Below are 27,576 nucleotides of genomic sequence, written 5' to 3'. Positions count from 1 at the left end.
TTTGGCCATTCTGACCATTCTCTACCACTTTGGCCATTCTGACCATTCTCCACCACTTTGGCCATTCTGACCATTCTCCATCACTCTGGCCATTCTGACCATTGTCCTTCACTCTGGCCATTCTGACCATTCTCCATCACTCAGGTCATTCTGACCATTCTCCACCACTCTGGCCATCCTGATCATTCTCCATCACTCTGGCCATTCTGACCATTGTCCTTCACTCTGGCCATTCTGACCATTCTCCATCACTCAGGTCATTCTGACCATTCTCCACCACTCTGGCCATTCTGACCATTCTCCACCACTTTGGCCATTCTGACCATTCTCCATCACTCAGGTCATTCTGACCATTCTCCACCACTCTGGCCATTCTGACCATTCTCCATCACTCTGGCCATTCTGAACATTCTCCATCACTTTGGCCATTCTGACCATTCTCCACCACTCTTGTCATTCTGACCATTCTCCATCACTCTGGCCATTCTGACCATTCTCCATCACTCTGGCCATTCTGACCATTGTCCTTCACTCTGGCCATTCTGACCATTCTCCATCACTCAGGTCATTCTGACCATTCTCCACCACTCTGGCCATTCTGACCATTCTCCACCACTTTGGCCATTCTGACCATTCTCCATCACTCAGGTCATTCTGACCATTCTCCACCACTCTGGCCATTCTGACCATTCTCCACCACTCAGGTCATTCTGAACATTCTCCATCACTCAGGTCATTCTGACCATTTTCTACCACTTTGACCATTCTGACCATTCTCCACCACTCTGAGCATTCTGTGTTATTCTGAGCATTCTGACCATAATTTAATTCTCTATCACTCTGGTCATTCTGTTATATCTCTAGGAAAGGTAACTTTATACTTTGCAACAGCCCATACCAAATTTTCTGTCACTTGTAAACTTGGCTTAATTAATGATGATGATGGAAATTGGCTCACTTAGACTTGTTATAATATAAGCTATTTTTGGTAACCAAAGGTAGCTAGTTTATTTTCTGAATTGATAAGAATGCTCATGAAGGCAATGTTGATTACTTTACTACTTATCTCCTTGCATTATACCCAGTATCACACTTTAAAGTTCATTACAGAGCTGCAAAATGGTGCAGACCAATTTTCCAATACCGAAAGTTCACAGGTTACACTTACACATTTTTCATTTTGTTAACATGCAGTATATTGCAGCCAATGATTTGGACTCTGTGGAGATAATTCCTTGTACCATGGAATATACATTCTCCAAAAAGTAGAAGTTAGTATGTCAATGAAAGTTAGACACAAAGGTAATCAGGTACGCTATACAAAAGTTACTCCAGCAACCAGATAGATTTTGGAAAGGTTCTTTTGCCAGTACGTGTCAGTTATAAATGTAGTGAATGCAACCTGGCATACTATATGCTCAGAGTGACAGAGAATGGTCAGAATGGCCAGAGTGAAGGAGAATGGTCAGAATGGCCAGAGTGATGGAGAATGGCCAGAGTGACAGAGAATGGTCAGAATGACAAGAGTGACAGAGAATGGTCAGAATAGCCAGAGTGATGGAGAATGGTCAGAATAGCCAGAGTGATAGAGAATTGATAGAATGGACAGAGTGATAGAGAAAATGGTCAGGATGGCCAGAGTTGTAGTGAATGGTCTGAATGAACAGAGTGACAGAGAATGGTCAGAATGACCAGAGTGGTGGAGAATGGTCGGAGTGGCCAGAGGGATAGAGAATGGACAGAATGACCTGAGTGGTGGAGAATGGTCAGAATGGCCAGAGTGGTGGAGAATGGTCAGAATGGCCAAAGTGATGGAGAATGGTCAGAATGACCAGAGTGGTAGGGAAGGGCCAGAGTGGTGGAGAATGGTCAGAATGGCCAAAGTGGTAGAGAATGGTCAGAATGACCTGAGTGATGGAGAATGGTTAGGATGGCCAAAGTGATGGAAAATGGTCAGAATGGTCAAAGTGGTAGAAAATGGTCAGAATGACCAGAGTGGTGGAGAATGGTCAGAATGGCCAAAGTGACATAAGAGGTTTAGAATAGTCAATTTGACTGGAAACAGAAGATGAAGACAGAAGGGATTGATGAGGGACCTACTAGACTTTTGAAGCAGGCTGTTAGGTGATACATTCATGACGTGTACAACGCATGTGCATGTGTGCGACGCTGTGTGCAACGCATGTGCATGTACGTTGCACAGGAGTCATGACGTACTGCTATGAATACAATTTGCATGTTCATGAGAAGTAACTCATTTGCATGTTCGTGAGAGTTAAATGGCCCCGTTACCTCAACAGCACGGCCGCCATTTATGCGACGAAATCGAACCACTTCTCTGACTCGTCTTCGAGCATTGGAAGCCTTTTTTTAGGTGGAAGGGGAGTCAATGGCGTAGACCCAGCAGACGGAGGTGGCATTGTGCCGTACAGGTACGAACTTTACCTGGACGAACAGCTGTCTGGTTCAGACGGAGAAGACGATCTTGACGGAGGGGCTGTTGCCAACAGTGTTGGTAACGCCGAAGGCGGTGCTGAGGGGGAATGGCGGACCGGAGCGGGAGACAGGAAAATACGGAATGGTAAGGGTGGCTATAATGGTGTTACAGTTGTTTAGGCAACAATTTTCTGTCAGATGACAAAGGATAGACGTCGCGGAAACATGACGAGGAAGGTTCGAGACAGCTGAGCGGTGAGCCTGGGGAGGGGGGCGGCATGCTCGAAGAAAGGTTGTAGAATTTGGGTTGGTTCGTAAGGCCCATTTACACAGTGGTGCGCAAGAACAGGGATTTTCATATACCTGGTTCTTACAATAGTAACATGCAAATATACAAAAGTAGCGATCTCCTCTCTCAGCACTGGAACACCAGTGCTGAAGTGGTCGTCAGCACTGGAAGTCCAGTGCTCATGAGGCCGGCTAAGCACTGGACTTCCAGTGCTGACGCAGCTTCTAGCCTGGCATCCAGCCGTAATATAGTTCCCGAGTCTCTTCTCTCCTCTCCACAACTACCGCAGCTTCAGCACTGGAAACCCTCCTGTCAGCACTGGAAACAGAGTGCAGAAACTACAATCAACACTGAATTTTCAGTTACTAGCAGTTTTCTACCTGTAACTAACATATTGCTCGTAAAAAACCAAGAAGTGAGCTCTTTACCACTCACAGATAGAGTAGGCGATAGCTGTCTACCCAAACTACTTACTGTAAAAAAAGACGCTACTTTGCCACACAAGTAGAATGTGTTGTCCACCTGTATCTATAACTACCTATTGATTGTATAGTTGATAGTTGTCTACCCATAGTGTCAATCTTTGCTAGACAAGGTCTCATAGGGCTCTAATAAGTTATTTAAGTTCAGATGACATCATTTAAGTTCAGATGACATCATTATTTTAGCAGAAAATGAAAATGAATTGCAAGAAATGTTAAACATTGTTGCTGAATGGTGCTCTAAGTGGAGACTGATGATAAACCAAGGAAAAACACAAATCATGCACTTTAGGAAAAAGGGAGCAAGAAGGACTTCTTACGAATTCTATTTTGGAGAGACAAAGATTGATCTTGTGAGTTCATACAAGTATTTAGGCCTCCACTTAGACGAGCACATGTCCTTTACCTCAGCTGCGAGTGTTCTCGCTGACTCTGCGGGAAGAGCCCTAGGGGGCATTCTCGGTAAAGTTAAAGCTCTGAGAGAACTTGGTTACCACGCATATACACAACTCTACGAGTCGTGTGTTTGCCCTATTCTTGACTATGCCGCAGGTGTCTGGGGATGTAAGAAATACGATAAGTGTTCTGTGGTCCAGAATAGGGCAATACGGTGTTTCCTAGGTGTACACAAATTTGCACCCATCCTTGCCATAACAGGAGACATGGGTTGGATGCCATGCGAAATAAGAGGGAAAGGAGCAGTAATCTCCTTGTGGAATAGACTTATCAATATGCCTAATGACAGACTTACCAAAAAAGTCTTTATGTGGGATTTGCAAAGCCATGGCCCTTGGAGCAAGGATGTACAGAGAATATTTGTTAGTGTTGAACAGGAACACATTTTCCTAAACAACCTAAGAGCTAATACAAAGCAAATAAAAGAGAAATTGTTTGATATGTACCAGGAAGATTGGGCCTCTGACATATGGCTAAAACCAAAACTTAGAACCTATAGATTATTTAAGGATGCTTACTGTACTGAACATTATGTTACAATGAACCTGTCTAAAAGCAAAAGATCCCTTTGTGCGCAGTTCCGAGCAGGGATATTACCACTGTATATTGAAACCGGGCGGTATCAAGCAATACCTGAAGAAAATAGAATTTGCACAATGTGTAGCCTAGGTGAGGTAGAAAGCGAGACACATTTTCTCTTCTACTGCCCTTTTTACGACGACTTACGAGAAAGTATCTTTTGTAAAATTTTTGACAAATGTCCAAAGGTCATATGGGAAAGGGATGAATTCAGAATGAAATGGTTGTTTGAAGAGGGGGTCTCCGAAATTTCTAACTTTATACGCAAAGCTTGGAACAAAAGGAAAAGACAATTATACACATGAATACACAACCTGTCCACTTATGTACAACTATTAGTGTACTATTACATTTTCCTTATTTTCTGTATAAACCCTGCTCTGTTTAGCTCTGCGAAACCCTTGTTTGATGTCCTGATCTATGCCTTATTTATGCCTATATATTATGATTTGATACCTGGTCTGTTATTCAATTTATATACTGGTTACCGATTTTATTTCAGTCTACTACTATGTTTTTCCTTATGTTCTGTATAAACTCAGCTCTGTTTAGATTTATGAAACCTTTGTTTGGTGGTTTTGATTTATGTGATTATGATTTGATATCTGGTCTGTTATCCGATTTGTTTAATAGCAACCGATTATGTTCTCGACGCTCTTCTTGTTATAATATCCTATGTTCAATTATGATTTATATTATGTGTGTCACGTGGGCTGGGCGTTCAAACGCATGACACGTTAATAAAATTCATTCATTCATTCATTCATTCATTCATTCATTCATATTTTTCTAATATTGCTAACAGATACAGGCGCATGCCACACAAACATTACGTTCAGCACTGGGACATTCCAGTGCTTTATGAACGTCAGTACTGGAAGTCCAGAGCTGAAGTTTTTACAGCACTGGTCTTCCAGTGCTGAAAAGTTCCCGACCACTGGTAAATCCATTGCGGAACCTGCTACTTTTGTATATCAGCACTCGGTTCCAGAGGCAGCAGCAGGAAATTTCGTCTGGGGGGGCGAACTTTTACTGACCGAATTTTGCGGCACATGCTTATGTAGCGCCGAAGGCACTACCCGTCGCGCCGGAGGCGCGACCACCCTAGCATTTCCTGCCTTTTGACCGGCAAATTTTGCTGACAGACTAAGCTAAGTTTGATGGCAATTCTGTTAGAAAGACACGTGGTTTTAGTGAGGGCGATGCCCCAAAAATATTTTCACGATTTCGGGTGCTGAAGGTGCAAGCTGTCGGAAGGTTGGTCTTGGGAAATTTCGAAATCTGCACCCTCTGAAACGAAATTTTCTGTATATCGAGGGACAAATTTTGCTTGCAGACTATGCTAAATCTTATGCCATTTTTGTCAAAGAAAAAGATGTTTGAGGGCGTTAACCTAAGCTAGCACGCACAAATTTTCACCATGTCGTTGTGAGCGCCCGAGGCGCAAGTCATCTCTAGGGAGAAAATTTTAAAATCTTTACCGTCTGAAACGTCATTTCCTGCATTTCAGTGGCACATTCTGCTTGTAGTTGTAAACAAAGCTTTTCTATTGGTTTAAGGGGGCACACACCAGTTTATTTGGGGGTCCAAATGGAGGCGGCACACCCTCAAGTCTAGCGACCATCTCTTCCAGGGAATTATCCTGAAGGAAAATAACTGTATATGGGGTGAGAGGATATACCTTCAGCTTCAAGACCAACTGAGTTTCGATCCTTCAACTTCTCTAATTTTGAAAAATTATAGGGAAAAAACATTATTTTCATGTCAAAAATGATGCACAAAATCGGGCATTTTCGCATTGGATAAAACAGACGAAGAAGATTTTTCCGGCAATCACGACTGATACTGCCAGAAAGAGGAAAATCTAAAGACTAATCCAGCCAATTATAAAGAAAATTCTAGTACTACAGTTTTTTTAATCATCCACGGCGCGCGGCATTGCAACTTTGCTCGACACAGCGCTTCAGAGTTAAATCTAGGTCACCGGCCTCTTTTCATTCAGGCGTAGGGATATCGCGGAAGCAACGCGCGGACCAAAACACAATTTGCACCAAAAACACACCATTTCCTACGCTTTTCAGCCATGTAACCGTTTAATGTCATTTCGCAGGAAATAATGAGAAATGTCAACTCAAACATGGGCCCTCGGAAGCCTTTCGTCACTTTTTGGTCGCGGACTACCACGGACCCCGGTCGCGGAAGAACTGGGGTGTGCACCGTTAAAAGATTTTTCAGAGCAACATATTGTCCTGCGCCGAAGACACAGCCGTCACAAGGGAGGTCTGGCGAAATTTTGAAATTGGGACTCTCTGAAAGACCATTTCTTGCATTTTCTGGGGTAAATTTTGCTGTTAGACTAGCTTGATTTTATGAAATTTCCATCATCAAAAAAATACACAAGGTTTCAGTTTGATTTTGTGTGGGGCAATGCCCACCCCAACATATTGCCGCTCCGCCACGAGGTCAGCACTGGTAACTGAGTGCTTGTATTGGGTTCCAAACTTAAATTCCAGTGCTGAGGGAGCTTCAGCACTGGAAAACCAGTAAAACTTTCTTCAGCACTGGGCACCCATTGCTGAGGCCGATTCGACCCGTTGATTCAGCGCTGAAACACCAGTGCGGAACCCGCAACTCAGCCGGCATGCCATGACCTAAATAGAACAGTTTTCGAACAGGTTTTCTATGGGGTTCGAATCGCTCCGCGGTCCTTAGCAACACGTTGCTAAGGAAACGCTTTTCGCGCGTCAGGTGGATGGAATTTCTTCCGAGTTTTAAAGCTGCTTTGGACCTGATTGCCGGCCTTTCTACCAAGATTGCGTTATATGTGTCATAGAGGAATATCATGTAATCTCGATATGATCCATTTTTGTAGGTTTTTATAGCTATTATGTCTACTTTCCTGATCATATTTGTTACACAGTGAAATTGGCAAAATGGTGGTGCCATACTGAGCTAAATTTTCGACGAATTTGAATATCGGGGCAAATGCATTACGCCTTCGATTCTTTTTTCAATGACTAGTGCGCCAGAATTGTTGAATCTTCTACTATACCTCTTGTGAAAATCTTGTTGGTTTGAAATCTGGGAAGGTTTGTAATTCCATGTTTACTGAGGTCACCTTTTCGACTGTTTTAAATCCAAATGTTGCAAGTCGTTGGTTTGGTTTATTCGAGTGCAATCGACTTTTAACACAAGTATTCGGAAGTATCGACACCAATATACCTCTCAAGTGTTTTCAAAGTATGCCTACAGAAAAACTATACGTGAAAACGGAGTGAATTAGCAAATGGCGTCTTAGTTTTACGGTGACTAGTACGTAAATACAATGGTGCGGGTCCGGCGTGCGCTCTATGGAACGGGCGCTGATGCCAGCGCTGAAGCGTTCCTTTTCGGACGCCTCTGATGAGGTGGCCTCGCGCGGTTCAAATTTAAGCCTTTTTTGCCCTCGAAATTGATAATATGCCATATACCACCTGAAAGATGAAACTTCGGTCTATTTTACGCACTAGTTTTCCTTTCGTTGTGAAATCAGCTGTAAGGTAAAACGCTGCGGGGAACTTGCGCTAAAATCAACTGATTTCAGATCGTAACATCAAACGGGTAGAGGTAAAAGTCGGTTTTAAAAAGTACTGCGGCTGCAACTTTTGTATACTTGCACCTAACATGGTATAGGGGAGTTGAAATTTGAAGAGTAGATGTCGCAGGCAGGGGCAGAAAAATTATGTTCCGCCAAGTGTTACGTTACGTTTACAATTGGTCTTAAAAATTGTAGACTTCCGGTGACTATCTTTTCTTCTACAGTGGCCTTCTCTAGCACCTCCTGCCAGCTGTGTGAGGTGATCCATAGCCCAATGTCCTGTCTCCTGGGGTCCGGCATGGGACGGAGTCTGACGACCACGTACTTGGTCTTGTTGCTACCTTGTACCCGAGCCCCTGCCTGCCACCAAACTGCCTTGTGGTCACTTGTGCCTATTGGATTAGTCACCTCTGGTACTTTGTAGTGAGTACTTTCAAGTTCGTGGTACTTTCAAGGTCGTGATAATGACGTCCAGGGTTGCCTCCCCACGGGTTGGGGAGCTCACCACTTGTTGTAGTCAGTGGGACTGGAGAAGCGGCTGGTAGTCCAGTCTGTTGTAGTCCCCTGCAAAACAGATGTCGGGGTTTTCAGCAGGTCAGCCTTGTCCACCAGGTGGTGTAGGAGAAGTTCCTGGTCCCTGGAGTTGGGTGGGAAGTAAGTTGCACAGACTGCGATGCAAGGTACTTGCCGCGGGAGTCTAGGGGTCGCAGCCACACCCATACGCATTCGAGTTCTGGAGGTACAGAAAGGCGAGGTCCTCGGTTGGGCGTCTAGGTGGACATAAACGGCCACGCCTCCTCCCCGACGCTCAGTTCTGCTACTAGAAAATAGTGCATGCTTTTCAATATTCAGGAACTCAGTTGGTATCTCCGGGGAGAACCAAGTTTCCGTGACAATTCCTACATCAGCGTTATATTGTTTTATAGTGGTTTCAAAATCATCCAGTTTGTCAAGAAGAGAACGTGCGTTGGACATATATACTGATGGCAAGCTTATCAGGGCTGGGGTTTGGCTGGGGTTTGCGCACAGGCACTTTAAGTAGATTATCAGTGTTGGCATTCTTCTGTGGTCCAGATAGTTGTTGTTGTCAGACTAAAGACCAATGTGTCACATGTTTGTTGATATATTTGGTAACTTATAACTTCTTACAGTGAAGAATGATATGTTTAGACATGTAGCTGATACAGTTTGTTTAGATGTCACTTTGCCTATGACTGATGCATCGATGATAAAGTATCACTCACTCACCATACATTTGGACTTTTAAGACAGGCCTAATACTTTGACTACATGATGCTGTCCTTTATTTTGCATATTCTTTATACTGTGTGATAGAAGTGTTGTTTTGTTGGAGGGTTTTATTTGTGTGTTTTGTATCATGCGCATTTGGGTGACTTTTGTTACATATATTATTCTGTTGGCTTTTTTTCTTTTTTGGTTTGTTTTCCTTGAGAAACAGATGCGTGCGAGAGAGAAACAGGTGCGCAAGAGAGAAACAGATGCGCAAGAGAGAAACAGATGCGCCAGAGAAACAGATGCACAAGAGAGAAACAGATGCACAAAAGAGAAACAGATACGCGAGAGAGAAACAGATGCACAAGAGAGAAACAGATGCGCAAGAGAGAAACAGATGCGCAAGAGAGAAACAGATGCGCCAGAGAGAAAAAGAAGTACGAGAGAGAAACAGATGCGCAAGCTAAACAGCTGCACGCGAGAGAAACAGATGCACAAGAGAGAAACAGATGCGCAAGAGAGAAACAAATGCGCAAGAGAGAAACAGATGCGCGAGAGAGAAACAGATGCGCGAGAGAGAAACAGATGTGCGAGAGAGAAACAGATGCGCGAGAGAGAAACAGATGCGCAAGAGAGAAACAGATGCGCAAGAGAGAAACAGATGCGCAAGAGAGAAGCAGATGGGCAAGAGAGAAACAGATACACCAGAGAGAGAAAGGTCCGTGCGAGAGAGAAACAGATGTGCAAGGGAAAAACAGAAGCACGAGAGAAAAACAGATGCGCAAGCTAAACAGCTGCACGCGAGAGAGAAACAGATGCGCAAGAGAGAAACAGGTGCGCAACAGAGAAACAGATACGCAAGAGAGAAACAGATGCGCGAGACAGAAACAGATGCGCAAGAGAGAAACAGATGCGCAACAGAGAAACAGATGCGCAAGATAGAAACAGAAGCACGAGAGAGAAACAGATGCGCAAGAGAGAAACAGATGTGCAAAAGAGACAGATGCGCAAGAGAGAAACAGATGCGCGAGAGAGAAACAGATGCGCAAGAGAGAAACAGAAGCACGAGAGAGAAACAGATGCGCAAGAGAGAAACAGATGCGCAACAGAAACAGATGCGCCAGAGAGAAACAGATGCGCGCGAGAGAGAAACAGATGCGCAATGAGAAACAGATGCGCAAGAGAAACAGATGCGGAAGAGAGAAACATATGCGCAAGAGAGAAACAGATATGCAAGAGAGAAACAGATGTGGGCGAGAGAGAAACAGATGCGCAAGAGAAACAGGTGCGCGAGAGAGAAACAGATGCTGAGACGGAAACAGATGCGCAAGAGAGAAACAGATGCGCAAGAGAGAGAAACATGTGCGTGAGAGAGAAACAGATGAGCGCGAGAGAAACAGGTGTGCGAGAGAGAAACAAGTGCGCGAGAGAAACAGGTGCGCGAGAGACAGGTGCGCGAGAGACAGGTGCGCGAGAGAGAAACAAATGCACGCGAGAGAAACAGATGCGCGAGAGAGAAACAGATGCGCGAGAGAGAAACAGATGCGCGAGAGAGAAACAGATATGCAAGAGAGAAACAATGCGTGCGAGAGAGAAACAGGTGCGTGCGAGAGAGAAACAGGTGCGCGAGAGAGATCAGCTGCGAGAGTGAGAAACAGGTATGCGTGAGAGAGAAACACATGCGCGAGTTACCTGATGAACCCATACTGCAGAAATAGTTAGTAATACTTGATGAACCCATACTGCAGAAATAGTTAACCTGATGAACCCATACTGCAGAAATAGTTACCCAATGAACTCATACTGCAGAAAGTTACCTGATGAACCCATACTGCAGAAATAGTTAACCTGATGAACCCTTGCTGCAGAAATAGTTACCTGATGAACCCATACTGCAGAAAGTTACCTGATGAACCCATGCTGCAGAAAACGTTACCTGATGAACCCATACTGCAGAAAGTTACCTGATGAACCCAAACTGCAGAAATAGTCTGAACCCATACTGCAGAAATAGTTACCTGATGAACCCATACTGCAGAAAGTTACCTAATAAACCCATACTGCAGAAATAGTTACCTGATGAACCCATACTGCAGAAATAGTTACCCGATGAACCCATACTGCAGAAATAGTTACTTGATAAACCCATACTGCAGAAAGTTACCTGATGAACCCATACTGCAGAAATAGTTATCTGATGAACCCATACTGCAGAAATAGTTAACCTGATGAACCCATACTGCAGAAATAGTTACCTGATGAACCCATACTGCAAAAATAGTTACTTGATGAACCCATACTGCAGAAATAGTTAACCTGATGAACCCATACTGCAGAAATAGTTACCTGATGAACCCATACTGCATAAAGTTACCTGATGAACCCATCCTGCAGAAATAGTTACCTGATGAACCCATACTGCAGAAATAGTTACCTGATGAACCCATACTACAGAAATAGTTACCTGATGAACCTATACTACAGAAATAGTTAACCTGATGAACCCATACTGCAGAAATAGTTACCTGATGAACCCATACTGCAGAAATAGTTACTTGATAAACCCATACTGCAGAAAGTTACCTGATGAACCCATACTGCAGAAATAATAATACCTGATGAACCCGTACTGCAGAAATAGTTACTTGATGAACCCATACTGCAGAAATAGTTACCTGATGAACCCATACTACAGAAATAGTTACCTGATGAACCCATACTGCAAAAATAGTAACTTGATGAACTCATACTGCAGAAAGTTACCTGATGAACCCATACTACAGAAATAGTTACCTGATGAACCCATACTACAGGAATAGTTACCTGATGAACCCATACTGCAGAAATAGTTACTTGATGAACCCATACTACAGAAATAGTTACCTGATGAACCCATACTGCAGAAACAGTTACCTGATGAACCAATACTGCAGAAATAGTTAGTAATACCTAATGAACTCATGCTGCAGAAAGTAACCTGATGAACCCATACTGCAGAAATAGTTACCTGATGAACCCATACTGCAGAAAGTTACCTAATGAACCCAAACTGCAGAAATAGTTACCTGATGAACACATACTGCAGAAAGTTACCTGATGAACCCATACTGCAGAAATAGTTACCTGATGAACCCATACTGCAGAAATAGTTAACCTGATGAACCCATACTGCAGAAAGTTACCTGATGAACCCATACTGCAGAAACAGTTACCTGATGAACCCATCCTTCAGAAATAGTTACTTGATGAACCCATACTACATAAAGTTACCTGATGAACCAATACTGCAGAAATAGTTACTTGATGAACCCATACTACAGAAAGTTACCTGATGAACCCATACTGCAGAAAGTTACCTGATGAACCCATCCTGCAGAAATAGTTACTTGATGAACCCATACTGCAGAAATAGTTACCTGATTAACCCATACTGCAGAAAGTTACCTGATGAACCCATACTGCAGAAATAGTTAACCTGATGAACCCATACTGCAGGAATAGTTACCTGATGAACCCATACTGCAGAAAGTTACCTGATGAACCCAAACTGCAGAAATAGTTACCTGATGAACCCATACTGCAGAAAGTTACCTGATGAATCCATACTGCAGAAATAGTTACCTGATGAACCCATACTGCAGAAAGTTACCTGATGAACCCAAACTGCAGAAATAGTTACCTGATGAACCAATACTGCAGAAATAGTTACCTGATGAACCAATACTGCAGAAAGTTACCTGATGAACCCATACTGCTACAGAAATAGTTATCTGATGAACCCAAACTGCAGAAATAGTTACCTGATGAACAAATACTGCAGAAATAGTTAGTAATACCTGATTAACCCATACTGCAGAAATAGTTACCTGATGAACTCATACTGCATAAAGTTACCTGATGAACCCATCCTGCAGAAATAGTTACCTGATGAACCCATCCTGCAGAAATAGTTACCTGATGAACCCATACTGCAGAAATAGTTACCTGATGAACCTATACTACAGAAATAGTTATCTGATGAACCCATACTGCAGAAATAGTTAACCTGATGAACCCATACTGCAGAAATAGTTACCTGATGAACCCATACTGCAGAAATAGTAACTTGATCAACCCATACTGCAGAAAGTTACCTGATGAACCCATACTGCAGAAATAGTAATACCTGATGAACCCGTACTGCAGAAATAGTTACTTGATGAACCCATACTGCAGAAATAGTTACCTGATGAACCCATACTACAGAAATAGTTACCTGATGAACCCATACTACAGGAATAGTTACCTGATGAACCCATACTGCAGAAATAGTTACTTGATGAACTCATACTGCAGAAAGTTACCTGATGAACCCATACTGCAGATTGAAACAGTTACCTGATGAACCCATCCTGCAGAAATAGTTACTTGATGAACCCATACTGCAGAAATAGTTACCTGATGAACCCATACTACAGAAATAGTTACCTGATGAACCCATACTACAGGAATAGTTACCTGATGAACCCATACTGCAGAAATAGTTACTTGATGAACTCATACTGCAGAAAGTTACCTGATGAACCCATACTGCAGATTGAAACAGTTACCTGATGAACCCATCCTGCAGAAATAGTTACTTGATGAACCCATACTGCAGGAATAGTTATCTGATGAACCCAAACTGCAAAAATAGTTACCTGATGAACCCATACTGCAGAAAGTTACCTGATGAACCCATACTACAGAAATAGTTACCTGATGAACCTATACTACAGAAATAGTTACTTGATGAACCCATACTACAGAAATAGTTAACCTGATGAACCCATCCTGCAGAAAGTTACTTGATGAACCCATACTGCAGGAATAGTTACCTGATGAACCCATACTGCTGCAGAAATAGTTACCTGATGAACCGATACTGCAGAAAAAGTTACTTGATGAACCCATACTGCAGAAAGTTACCTGATGAACCCATACTGCAGAAATAGTAATACCTGATGAACCCATACTGCAGAAATAGTTACCTGATGAACCCATACTACAGAAATAGTTACCTGATGAATCCATACTACAGAAATAGTTACCTGATGAACCCATACTGCAGAAATAGTTACTTGATGAACCCATCCTGCAGAAAGTTACCTGATGAACCCATACTGCAGAAATAGTTACCTGATGAACCCATACTGCAGAAATAGTTACCTGATGAACCCATACTGCAGAAATAGTTAACCTGATGAACCCATACTGCAGAAATAGTTACCTGATGAACCCATACTGCAGAAAGTTACCTGATGAAGCCATACTGCAGAAATAGTTACCTGATGAACTATTTCTGTAGTATAGGTTCATCAGGTAACTATTTCTGAAGTGCAGAAGAACAGTACTTCCACAGTTCTGTCACCACTAATTGCCAACATTTAAAGCGCTTCTGTATGCGGGTGCTGTGTCAACAACAGGGTGAATAGAGTCTTGGACTCATGTGGCTTTCTTTTATCCAGTCACGAACTTCAGATATTGAGCAGTAGAGAACCACTTTAGTGGCTTAGTTATGGTTTTAGAAAAAATATGCTTGAAAGCATGAAGAGATTAACACACATGAGTCACATGTGTTACTGAAAACTTTTATCAATTTTAGATAAGTCAGGTGTGTAGGCAGAATTACTGTTGTAAGGAAATTATAATTTTATCTGCTATTTAAAGCAATGTATTGGCCTGAATTCTTAAACTTTACAAAGGCAAGGCATCAGTCTAACTTTGTTATGGCTTAAGAAATTGTCAAAATGTTTTCAATATCTGATTAAAACCCAATTATCAATGTACAATGCAGCTTGATTTACCAGAAAGCTCCTAGACCAGTCTCTGCATGATTATGGCACATATCAAGTTCAAGTGTGATGTAAACTCCTTTCTGTGATTTTTTGTTTCTCTCCTTTAAGCATAATGTTTTAGTCTGTCTAAATCATGGCCCATATCCAAGCAGCACTCTTCACACTAAGCCACTGACTCCAAATCCTTGTCAGAAGTGGGTTGAATATTTTCCTTTCTTAAAAAAAAAGTCACTTGAACAGGGTTAAGTAGGCAGATCGTGTGTCAGGCTGAAAGGAACATGTGGCTGTTGTGAAACATTGGACGGTTCGAGTGCTTCAAAATCAGTACTCCAGGCAGTTTCCAAGTGGTAATGTAATCTACAGTGAAAGTTATTTGAAGAACACTTGCCTCAAGAAGTAAGTGTTGGCTGCAAATGCTACGTAAGTTGAGGCAGCAGTTACACACATTGTACTCATTGCTTGTTTCTGTTTGCATTACATAAATGGTAAACTTCCTTCCTCAGAGGCATAAAAGGGAACATAACATTGCACCTGCTAATGCTAGGGAGTAGAACCCTGAACCCTCTGATTTAGAGTCAACTACCATAAGGACCCCAGGCCTTGTAACTTCGTCAAAATATGAAACTTGAAATAATGATTCGAAATTGTAGTTTGCATCAAGTATTGTCTGCAAAAATAACTTGACCTATATATACATAATGTATAATTCATGATAATCAATAGTGAGTCGTAGGTACACAATTGAGTCTTACTATTGATAAATTGCAATATAACATGATATTCAATGGCTATTCATTTGCCATTTAATAATTGAAACTTTAATATCTAAAGAAATGATAGCTGTCTTGAACAATAAATTACTACAGTAATACTATGTTGAATGTTCTAAGTTCAAGAATCAAAATATCATATCATTGGTAAAGGGAGATATATGTTTTATAAGCATAGATTTCAAATATAAAGATCATGTTCATTGTTAAACAAATGCATGTATATAGAATTTTCCTAGATTTTTCATAACATTCAATAAGATTTCAGATTTAGTTTAGACAAAGATAAAATAGACTGTGTTTTTTTGGATTAATAGGTTTTTGTGTGTTCTTTCTTTACAGGTGTAAATAGAATTTTGTTGTCATGCCAACCCAGCTGCAATACATGAACTCCTCGCCAGGTGTGCGGAACACCATGTGATGGACGGCAGAACCGCCTGCCGTCACACAACCGGTCACAACCATGGACCCACGGCCGCCGTACGCAGTAGCGAGGCCAAGATCAGGTATCAGTCAAATGTTAAAGCTTCCAAACATTTAAGTTCTGTTTCATTTCTGGTAGCAAACCTACAGTACTACATTTGTAACTGTACAGTACAGTACTGTACTGTACTGTTTGAATGCACTCCTTTTTATTGCAATATTGTAGAAATGTGTCTGTGATATTTGAATCCTGTAGTAATACTGGAATGTCTGAATTTGGTACAGTAATAGTGCTGGCATACTCAACTTTGTGTAAGTTGAGAGATGATATTGTCTAACCAATTGGTTGGGTAGTTACCTTAAGGCCAGTGTGTCAATTAATTAATATGAAAGAGAACTTAAGACTAGAAAGAGAATCTCTAGCAATAAGAAATCTAGATGTACTTTTCTTTTCTTTTTCAGCCCCAATAAGACCAAGACCAGAAAAATGGGTCGACCCTTACGTTGACCCCCGACCTCAGTTCCGTACCACAAGTGCCATTCTTCATTGAGCGCGCAGAAAAACTTTTGATGTCAAACTTCACAACGGACCACTAGAGTCACACTATAGCAAATATGCACCGTTTGCTCATAAGTAGAGGAAAATATCTGTATACATTTGAATGTCACTCTACCTGTCCTGTATGGCCATGCCTTTAGCATAAGGCTCTCAGCTTGAATTTGGTTTATTACACGAGGGTCTGCATGCTCTTTTTTGTAAGGCGTAGGCAGGCCTTTATAATTTCCCGTAATTTGTAGGGATGGTATTTTATTTTACGTAATTTGTAGTGGGGATGAATCTTAAAGCGTTGGTAGCCTTCGCGTATTTAACGTAAAGCGTAGTCAACCATCCCGAATTTAGCGTAAATCGTTGTCAGGACCCCCATGCAGACCCTCTTACATATAAAGACTGGTAACAAACATAACTAAGAGTTTATTGCAGCTACATGTTTTTTTTTATGTTGCTGAGTTCTAAAAATGCTGCATCTGCTGTGGGTACTTTTATGGTGCTGAAATGCCATCCATTGAATTTGAATGCAATTTTGCAACTTTTTAGGAATATAGGTGAAGCACAAAGTGGCTTTATAGCATAATACACACATGAAGAAGTCAATCTAATATCTCAAGGACCTGCCTTGAGCATGTTAAAAAAGGAAGGTAAAAATATACCCTGCTACTGAAACAGCAAGGATTCTTCTTATTGACATGTGTGTTGCTAAGTACTACACAGGTTACAACAGCATATTTCACAATCTATTTTCTTACTGGAAAAATGTATCTAACAGTAACACAATGTGTTTTTCACCCTAGCCCGTGCCATAGACAGAGTAGACAACCCCCACTCCTTCCCCTCCTATGACCCCATGAGTGACCCCCACCTCTCGGACTACTTTGCCAGGAAGTTTGGGTACGACCCTCCTTCTGCTGTGGTAAGTTTCAAAACAAAAGCAGCCATTTTAATTTTTAAGTTTCTTGCCGACATTATGATGTACATGTAGATATTTGTACATACCTGTAGTAATGGGTGGCATAACTGCAGAGTGTTTGGCCCAGGAGCCAGAGGTCCTGGTTTTGAATCAGGTCATGCTACTGATCTTGTGCTCTTAACAAGACTTTCCTCTCTTAACAAGAGCACTCAAAGTTTTTCTCATACTCTGCCAAGAGATGACAAGGAATTTCACAAGGCGTTTCTTATTTTGCTTGAAGTGCAATTTACAGACAAGTTGCATTTGGTTTCAGTTAGTACACAGATTTAGCACTTGTAACTGTTACATTATTTATTGGACATATAATAGAAAGGATAAGGAATGGTAATATTTGTTTTGATTGACAGGCTAGGAGACGTGCTATGTATGGCCCGGGTGCACAGGGCAAACAACGTACGATATACAAGCCTGGCAGCAGGCCCAGCAGTGGCAGAACCAAACACAGCAGGAGAGAGAGCGGCATGATGTACAAAATTGTTGTCAGAACTGCAGACAGGAAAAATGCAGGCACAGATGCAAGGGTATGCTTTTTGTTTGTTGATACTTTCTTTTACTCTAACAATTGCTTCAATACTTACATGTATGTGTGTTAAATGAACTTTAGAGCGTGAAAGCTTAATGTAAATGTAAATGTAAATGTAAAGAGCCTGGTTCACTGATGATCCTATTTTGAGCTGATAAAATATAGCCAATGTCATTTGAAAGTCTACAGAACTCAGTCACCAAGAAATAGTCGTGTGTCCTAGTTCTCTAAAGTTAACTTAAATGTGTTCCTTATTCCCACAGGTATTTATAAAGATGAAAGGAACCAAAGGAAAGATTCCCAAGAAAAGGCTTTACAAGAAGTCTGGGTCTGTTAAGGATAGCAAGACGTCCCACTTCAAGTTTGAGAGAGGGACAAAACACACCTTTAAACTCAGGGCAGCTGACATAGGAGAGATCACTATAGAGGTATGTATTGCACTGTAAATTAAGTTTGGAAAAAAGTGAAATAAAGTAGTCTAGAACCAGTTCAGCTCACTGAAGAGCTGTTATATTTCCACTGATTTGTAGCTGAGATGACAGACACTATATGTACAATGAACAGCAGACCAGTGTGACTACATAATTACTATTTCATGATGCACAGTAATATGTACTAGTTGTTCAGAGAATATGGTTTCTCAAACATAGAATTTACTAACTTAAAGTTTCCACCAAAAATCTTTTGCAAGTAATTTCTGTCTGGACAAAGGCTTATTCTGTCAGATTCGTGAATTTATGTCCAGGCTTCTTCTGTCAGATTTGAATAATGTCACGATATTTTCTCCAAACCCCAGCACGATGGTCTGGAGAGGAAGCAAAGCTGGTTGTTGGAGTCGGTGACGATCACAAACACGGCCAGTAAAGGGAGAGCTGGGTCTTCCCCTGTAACAACTGGCTCTCCCTGTTTGAGAGCGACTGTCAGCTCAGCAGAATACTGTATGCTAAGGGAGGGACCAAGTACGCAAGGACAGGTACATGTTGTGGATATATCAGATACCTCTGGATAGATAATTCCTGAGTTGGTAGTGTCTTTCTTGCCTAGCCTGTAGCTCCAGTATTGATAAACTAGAGTTCCACGAACACATACCTTTGCCAAATAAACCAGGTTTGTTATGTAGAATGATGTCTGTAGACATAAATGTGTTACTCATTACATTTTATTTTATATGCCTGGAGTTGGTTCCCATTGCTTATACAAATTAGATCCCTATTTACATAATAATATTAAATTGTATCAAGCATCACTTAAGTTATCAGCATACCAAAATCATGATGATCCTTTCATCCTTCTTGAAACCGGCTCCTGCAGTTCAAGGAGCAAATTAGCTGTTAATTTGCATAACTAGTATCTCATTGTGTAAGTTTTTACTTAGGCTATCTACATACCAAAAATCATGACGATCTGTCAACACGTTCTAATTTTCCATTAATTATGCAAATGAGATCATCATCTGCATAATTAATAATGTATTGATATTTCTTTCTTTCTCAGCTACAAATGTGACAAGTTTGAAAGTCCTATAAAGGAATGCAGTGGATTTACAAACTTTCCTCATTAATTATGCAAATTAGCTGCCAATTTGCATAATTAGAATTCCACCATGTAAGTCTTCCCTTTGGCTATCTACATACCAAAAATCATAATGATCTGTCAACACGTTTATATTTTCTCATTAATTATGCAAATGAGGCCGTCATTTGCATAATTAATATGCATTGATATTTCTCTCTTTCTCATCTATATATGTGACAAGTTTGAAAGTCCTATCGAGAAATGCAGTGGATTTATAAACTTTCCTCATTAATTATGTAAATTAGTTGCTGATTTGCATAATTAGTATTCCATTATGTACATTGTTACTTGGGCTATCTACATACCAAAAATCATGACGATCCATTAACACGTTCTCTAGTTATTCTCGTCCAAAGTTTGAAAGGAAACCGGAGCCTGCAGTTCTAAAAAAGCTGCTAGGGGGTCCAAACTCACAGTACTTACTCTCTGCCCCAGGGGCTATCTACCACTCAAAAATCATAACCACAGCATGTCCAGGACACGAGATATCAAAAATTGAGGTTCTGCTGCAGTACCTTAGCAAGCCGCTAGGGGGTCCATTATCGAACTTGACCTTCGTTTTCTCGACCCCTACCCACCTACCAAATATTATCGGGATCCATCCAAGGCTTCTCGAGTTATGCTGTTAACAGACAGACACACACACAGACACACACATACACAGACTCACAAGCCCAAAACATAACCTTAGCCATTCTGGCAAAGGTAACAATGGAAAGTTAGTCTGTGGGATACAGTTATAATAACTGTATGATTTCAAGTTGCACGTTTTCTGCATTTGCTGTAACACTAACTGTTAGTGAATTCCCTTAAATCAGATTGTTACTCAATAGCTTACATTAAGTTACAATGCAATTCAATTTATGATAGCATTTTTCTGTGAATAGAAATGGTTGTATTTGAAACTTTCCAATAACATTGTGTCATGTTTGTAATGATCAAAGCATTTTTAAAGCTTTTATTCTTATTTTCCCTAGAATATGAGGTTGTCACGGTAACTGGAGACTGCAGAGGAGGTGGCACAGATGCAAACGTCTTTGTGACCTTATATGGCAAAAAAGGGACCACAGCCAGAATACCTCTAAAGAACAGGTAAAGTGTGCTGTGCTTATTGTATGTGTCCAGACTATGCCTGTTCTTGAGTTATCGAGCCAGACATATGTATTAATAAATTATCATGACGTTTCTATCGATGTTTCTGGCTGGCCAAGGACGAGGGCCACATTACACTGAGTATTCTATAGCTGGTGCATTACTTAGTTTAGTGGCTCAACCTCTAAACTTGATTCTGGTTGTGTCACTCACTCAGACATGCACGCTACCAGAAAGGGTTGCAGTTCTAGGATAGGATAATAATCAGAATCATAATGGCTGTATAACATAAATACAATAACTCATCACAATACATAGTCATTATTCTCTTTGGCCAGAGACTTTGAGACATGTACATGTACATGTGTAAAGGAAGAGAATATAACTGTAAATTTAAGTGCAAAGGGAGATAATATAAGGACCTTTTCAAACATTTTGGTACATAAGATGTAACCTTTTCACCTTTGATAGAATTTGATGGCTTGTATCAACCACTTAGCAAAGTATTATAATTTTTCCCACTTTGTAGTTTATAGTCCTTTTGGTTATTTTGAAGAATTTGATCCTAGTAACATATGACAGGGTGGCAAGATATAAAAATTTTGTCTGTCTAAAGCAAGTTAACATATCTGGGAAATGTTAAGTTAAAGATATTTGGCTCATGAAGAATGATTGTTTTCCAGTGAGCAAATACAAGATCACCACATACACCGGGAACAAGAGGGGGGCAGGGACGGACGCCAATGTTTTCGTCACACTGTTTGGTGAAGCAGGGGATTCTGGGGAGAGGAGACTGGATAACTCCAAAAACAACTTTGAAAGGGGAAGGTAAGTGTCAAAAAGTTCTTGTCACTTTCTTGGACAGCAGAATAAGTTGTGGTTGGGGTGATGATATGTAATCCAATGTGAGTATAATCATTATGCTAAACTTCCTTCCAACAATGATAAAATTTTTAACGACCACTGTCGCCTTCTTCGGGATCAATAATGACCAATCACTTCAGAGTGTAAACTCGCAAGAGAGTGAGCAGTTTTGATCTTAAATGTGAGAATATTTAGAATTTTATCGGTTCATGTGTTGTGTTGTTACTAAAGGAAAAAGCATGTCATAGAACAGTTTACTAAATTGATTATTGTTATGTTACAGGGATGACACCTTTATGATCGAGTGTCCTAACCTGGGTCTGATGAGAAAGATCAGGATAGGACATGATAACAAAGGTTCCAGCGCAGGATGGTTCTTAGACAAAGTAAGGTGTCTTCAGATTCAATTTTTCTAATTGCAGGACTTTTTAATCATAACATATAAAAATGTGTTCTGGATAAAACTTTTATTGGAAAATGTTTGGGATTTTACAAGATGAAGAGATTTCCTTTCCCAAAGGCAGTCATTTTGCTGCCACACTTTCCAACATGCATGTGCTGCACTTGATATCACTCAGACAGGGTTCCATCATTTTTTAATGGGTGTATAGCTCAATGTTTACAACCTTTTGTGGGCACTTAAATCTGATGGAGTTCGCTTAACTTGTTTACAGGTTATAGTGGATGATGTACAGCTGAGTCGTGTGTATGAGTTCCCCTGTAACCGCTGGTTTGCTAAAGACGAAGACGACGGACAGATTCAGAGAGATCTGCTATTAACTGGACAGAGAGGAGGTCAGCATCATGTGTTTCAATGTTATTTTCTAGTCATTTTTACCTTGTGCATTTTAAGCCTTTCTTCAAAGTGGTGAAAATCACCTCTTCAAGCAATTTCAATAGATTACTAAGAGTTACAGTGGCATAGAGACCACCTCTGTAATACAGTGGCATAGAGACCACCTCTGTAATACAGTGGCATAGAGACCACCTCTGTAATACAGTGGCATAGAGACCACCTCTGTAATACAGTGGCATAGAGACCACCTCTGTAATACAGTGGCATAGAGACCACCTCTGTAATAGGAACATCTGGGATCAGTTTTTGGTAGTCCATAGATGATTTTCTCCTCTTCCTACTGTGACCATTTCTAAGGATCATCCAGGTGAAATAGAAGCGTTTGACTTCATTATATTGGCTGAATTGTTTCTGTACTAAGTCTTGTAATCTATTTTAGAATGAAAGTTACACCAGTCTTTTGATTGTTCTACCTAGATGATATAATATACTCATAAATCATAAAATAGACAAAAGCCTTCACATCCACTCTAGGCAAGGCTTTGACAGTCTCTTTTCTTCCCCACACAGGCTACCCTTACCAAGTAAGAGTAGAGACTGGGGATGTGCGTAACGCTGGAACGAGTGCCCGTGTATTCATTGAAATGAGGGGAGTTGATGGAGAAGAGACGAGTGGGAAAATCTACCTGGACGGGAAGTTCCAGCGAGGGAAGACTGACGCCCTTGACATTGAGACTGGGTCCATATTGAGTCCACTGTCGAAGATCGTCATTGGCCATGACAACTCTGGCAGTAGACCTGGGTGGTACTGTGAAAAGGTAAATGTAACAGGGTTTGATGCAAACTTTGTAGAAATATGTGGCAAGCTAATTTCTTGTGAGAGAAAAATACTTTTTTCAATGGCAAATGTTGGAAAATACTGGAGAGAAATTTGAATTTTGATTGATGTTTTGTTGTTTAAATTCAGGTTTAAGTGCACTGCCCCTCTACTGGATACGAGCAGACGTTCCTGTGTCAGAACTGGCTGGCTCTAGATGAGGGGGACGGACTCATTGAGAGGGAACTGAGGGAAACCATCTCCATGAGACAAACTAAGACTAAAAGTTGATGTTCAAATTGTAAGAAAAATGTTAGTATGGGTACCATTTATCCATTGATTTAAGCAACTTAATATAAGATTAGAATAATACTTCAATTCAAGTCAATTTTTTTTAAATGCTATAAAGTTAAATCAGCTCTTTTGCATTTCATGACAATATTTAGGAAGTAAATATCATACTGTCTTATAGTATACTGTTCAACATCAATACTGCAGTAAGAAAAGCTGAATGTTATAGTTTTTGTACTGTACATTATATTTCTGTACATCGGGTTTTATTTTAGACCTTAACTCTGTATACAATCCTTTTTCTAACAACCTTATAAATAACCACTTTCATTGTCGTTTTCCCCCACAGAGGTTGCGTGGAACATGACAGTGTGGACGACAGACCAGCGAGGAGCAGGTACGGATGCTAACGTGTACTTTGTGCTGTACGGAGACAAGGGGAAGTCTGACGACATCTCCATTGGCAACAAGACTGATAACTTTGAGGCAGGACAGGAAGACAATTTCAAGGTAACCATTTCAAAGTAGACATTCTTTTATATTTCTTTTCTTTTCTTTGCATACTGTTTAGATTTCTTGTTCTCAAACAGATGGAGAGAAATTGTCATAAGAAGAAAGTTATCATTGGAGTATTTTCTTCTTCAATGTATGAGTGATATGGAAAATAAACGAAAGATGGTGTATCAAAAGAACCAAACACACTCATCCAGAAGAGTGGGTGTAACCCAGTGTTCTTGGCTGAATACCAAGGCTGCAATGTATTACTAGCTGTCAATGAAGCATCATGCATCGTCCTCCTCTTAAGTTGGCCACTTTACCTTTGTAGTGATTTGTAAGAAGTGTTTTTTTCTTTGAAGTGTGCAAAAGCTGTTTGTCTTGAATTACCATACAGAAAAGAGTCAGAAAAAACAATCTGAATGTTGTTTTTCATACTCAGGTTGAAATAGAAGATGTTGGGAAGCCATACAAGATAAGGATTGGCCATGATGACTCTGGATCATTTGCAGGATGGCATCTGGACAAGGTAAGAAAATAACATCACAGACATTACCAGTTTTTAGGCTTAGAACAACTTTTTAATCTGCAATATGAAGTCACTTTGAATCCTCAAGCATGTATTGCTTTGCAAAGAGGATGACTATAAAGGAAGTTGAGAACATTTGTACTCATTGACTTGATTTTGTGAAAGATTTATCAGCCACAACTTTATGATTTTGTAGCCTAAGGATATTCACCATTGCATGAACAATACAGTAGCAGTTTCCTTCAAAATGGTTGATTGCAAAATACCACTGCAAAAATAATTGTTTGCAATTATTGTATTGCTTGTTTTTAGACAATAATACTCTTTTAAACACTGTCTGATTATATGTTACTGATACTTATTTGAACATGATGTACCAGGTTGAGATGGAAAGAGTGGACACAGGTGAGGTGTACCTGTACAAGTGTGGCCGCTGGCTGGACAAGGGGGAGGATGACGGACAGATTGTGAGGGAGATGCCAGCTGAAGGGAAACTCATCAAGAAGCCTCTGCCTGGTCAGTCAAAGATTGGTCCCTGATGAGTGATCTTTAAACCTTGCAGCAAAAAAGAAGAAGAGGATCTATTAGTTGCACTTTTGGTATTATTGGGTACACGTAAAGAATAAGACAGGTTACTGACAGATACAATGGAAATGATGTACATGTATATTTTTTGACTGAGTGGTTAGACTAGTAGACATAGAATTGAGAGTTCTTAGGTTTGACTTCCTACTGGATGCTGTGTCCTTTGAAAATGCTCTCCTCTGCCATCAAGGCCTAAATAGGTACCTGAGATAAAACAGCACACAGTAGAGGGATGGGCTCTGCCTTTCTACCCCCTGCCTTAGACAGAGTGGATAGCAACCCAATTCCACTACAGCCTAATAAAGGCTATGGCTAAAAATGAAAGAGTCAAAGACAATAGCCGAATTAACAGAAACTAGCAACTTTACATTGTACTTTGATTTCCTTTTTTACTAGTTGTCCTGTACGACGTGGAAGTGCACACTGGGAAAAAGAGAAATGCTGGGACAATGCAAATGTTTTTGTCTGTCTGTTTGGTGAGCTGGGAGACACGGGAGAGAGACCCCTGCTCAAGTCTAGCAACATGGACAAGTTTGAGAAAGGAAAGGTGAGATAAGGCAGTACATCCGGCAACTCACTATGTTTAGTTGTGATTTGCTAAAGAAACCATTTGTCAGATATTCATCAGCTTTAGTGACATCAAATCAATGGTTTAATTGTCAGACTCTTTGCTTCAGTATCAAACACATAATTTACCAGATATTGTTTAACTGTTACTTCAAGTTTTAATTGGCTCTGTTGTAACGTTAAGTAATGTTAGTAATGAAGAAGAAGAACTTTGCTAACTTTGACTGTATTTGCATATCCTAGGTTGATGAGTTCCAAGTGGAGGCTGTGACTTTGAAGAAGGTGACCAAGGTCAGGATAGGGCATGATGGGACTGGGTCAGGATTGGGGTGGTATCTGGACAAGGTGGTCATCAGAGAACATGGTAAGATCAAGGAGCTTATATATAAGCTCCTTGGTAAGATGAAGTCAGAGATGATCTTCGCCTGTGACCGCTGGTTGGACAAAGGGGAAGACGATGGTTTGATTGTCCGAGATCTTCTTCCAGAGGGGACACCTCAGCTGCTTGCAAGTGAGTTGATTCAGTATGTTCACTGTCACCTTGTGGTAGAGTACTGTATTCTAAAATTTAAAATTTTAAGACATGACAAGCATGTGTTCTGTATTCCATTGTGCTACTTGTGTTTCAACGGTGAACTCATAGTTGCTGCAAACTATTTATCTTGGACTATGTTGCAAATTATGAATTTGTAGAAACATGATAAAAATGACATTGTTCACCACACACTACTTTGAAATCACTAAAATGGCAGTGCTAAACTTTTTGGTTATTATACTAAGTTATTGGCAAATTTCTAATGATTTACAGTAGCAAAACAATTTCCCCTGGCAGGCAAACTGATATGTGTGTACTAAATAAATGTATTTAAATGATGCGTGTATACTAACAATGTACAGTATTTAAATGATAATATGGTTGTCATGGAAAATACATCTTATATCATATAGTTTTGAATGTAAAAATATACTACCTGATATTATAAGTCTGTCCATGGTGCTGAAGTAACCATTGTTCTGATTCTTGCCTTCCAGCCACGTCCTACCACGTCTCAGTCAAGACTGGCGAAGAGCGGAATGCAGGAACAGATGCTGATGTCTTCCTCAAGATCTTTGGTGCAAAGGGCGACACAGGTCTACTCAAACTCTACCAGTCCGACAACACAAGCAACAAGTTTGAGAGAGACAGAACAGACTTGTTCAAACTAGAGGCAGCAGACATTGGCTGTCAAACAGCAATCATGAAATATGATAGAGATTTTTGCTTGCTGCATTGTCATCACATTGACTGATTGAGGGATATTTCATGTTAGCCAAACAGTGAAGACATTGCCAAAAAATTTTCTGAAACGAGGCAGCCAAACATTGGAAAGGTCGCATTATCGAGAAGACCTGACCTGATGTTGTAATGAAACCTGCACGGTTGATGATGTCATCACATTTGGTGGTGATGTCATGCCCAGGCAGTGATGACATTACCAATACTTGCCCAGGGGGGTTAAATGAAATGACATCAGAAGCATCAATTTGAGGGTGAAAATGGTGTTTTCCAGCACAATGTGTTTTGCTGATCCAGTGTCTTTGGATAGTTGTGCCTTAAAAAACCCCAAGGTTAGGCATACATTTATATCATGACCCATTTAACAGTGTCCATGCCAAAACCTGTGCTGAAACCAATATTACTTTGTTATTACTATTAGATAAGTCAGTAGGTAGCATCATGATATTGGGTCAGCATTGAAAGGTTTCAATTAAAAAAAAAACAACCTTTCAATGTTGACCCAATATCATAATGTTTATGGATATGCAATAAAGATTGCTTAGCAACTATGAGATGGCTTATTGGTCCCCATTTTTG

General features: G+C 40.6%; 2 protein-coding genes across 2 annotated transcripts in view; both read left to right on the top strand.

Moving 5' to 3' along the window:
- Positions 1-1,986: 1,986 nt before the first annotated feature.
- Positions 1,987-20,898, top strand: LOC118424494. The gene is made up of 7 exons (XM_035833073.1): positions 1,987-2,008; positions 2,276-2,581; positions 17,412-17,530; positions 17,935-18,108; positions 18,374-18,538; positions 18,907-19,083; positions 20,663-20,898. The coding sequence occupies exons 1-7, from the start codon at positions 1,987-1,989 to the stop codon at positions 20,681-20,683; spliced, it is 984 nt and encodes a 327-aa protein (XP_035688966.1). The 3' UTR covers positions 20,684-20,898.
- Positions 20,899-21,458: 560 nt separating this feature from the next.
- LOC118424466 (lipoxygenase homology domain-containing protein 1-like) overlaps positions 21,459-27,576 on the top strand; it is a gene marked incomplete in the record, with an annotated part of 70,418 nt that continues 64,300 nt past the window's right edge. The window contains 12 exon segments of the mRNA XM_035833038.1: positions 21,459-21,682; positions 21,925-22,027; positions 22,316-22,436; positions 23,008-23,255; positions 23,405-23,540; positions 23,895-24,055; positions 24,483-24,569; positions 24,950-25,085; positions 25,551-25,601; positions 25,604-25,701; positions 25,965-26,232; positions 26,754-26,944. Of these exon segments, the coding sequence (XP_035688931.1) occupies positions 21,666-21,682; positions 21,925-22,027; positions 22,316-22,436; positions 23,008-23,255; positions 23,405-23,540; positions 23,895-24,055; positions 24,483-24,569; positions 24,950-25,085; positions 25,551-25,601; positions 25,604-25,701; positions 25,965-26,232; positions 26,754-26,944 (1,617 nt within the window).

This window comes from Branchiostoma floridae, chromosome 1, assembly GCF_000003815.2.
Source record: "Branchiostoma floridae strain S238N-H82 chromosome 1, Bfl_VNyyK, whole genome shotgun sequence".
Taxonomy (NCBI): domain Eukaryota; kingdom Metazoa; phylum Chordata; class Leptocardii; order Amphioxiformes; family Branchiostomatidae; genus Branchiostoma; species Branchiostoma floridae.
Note: the sequence above shows the minus strand (reverse complement) of the source record. Positions and strands in the feature narration are given on the sequence as shown.

What these genes read in the sequence shown, in the direction of transcription:
- LOC118424494 (XM_035833073.1), top strand. Translation starts at nt 1,987, where the DNA reads ATGACCAGAGTGGTGGAGAATG. An exon ending in GACCAGAGTGGTGGAGAATG is followed by an intron (nt 2,009 to 2,275) that starts GTCAGAATGGCC and finishes TGTTCGTGAGAG; the next exon opens with TTAAATGGCCCCGTTACCTC. An exon ending in AGACAGGAAAATACGGAATG is followed by an intron (nt 2,582 to 17,411) that starts GTAAGGGTGGCT and finishes TTTTCACCCTAG; the next exon opens with CCCGTGCCATAGACAGAGTA.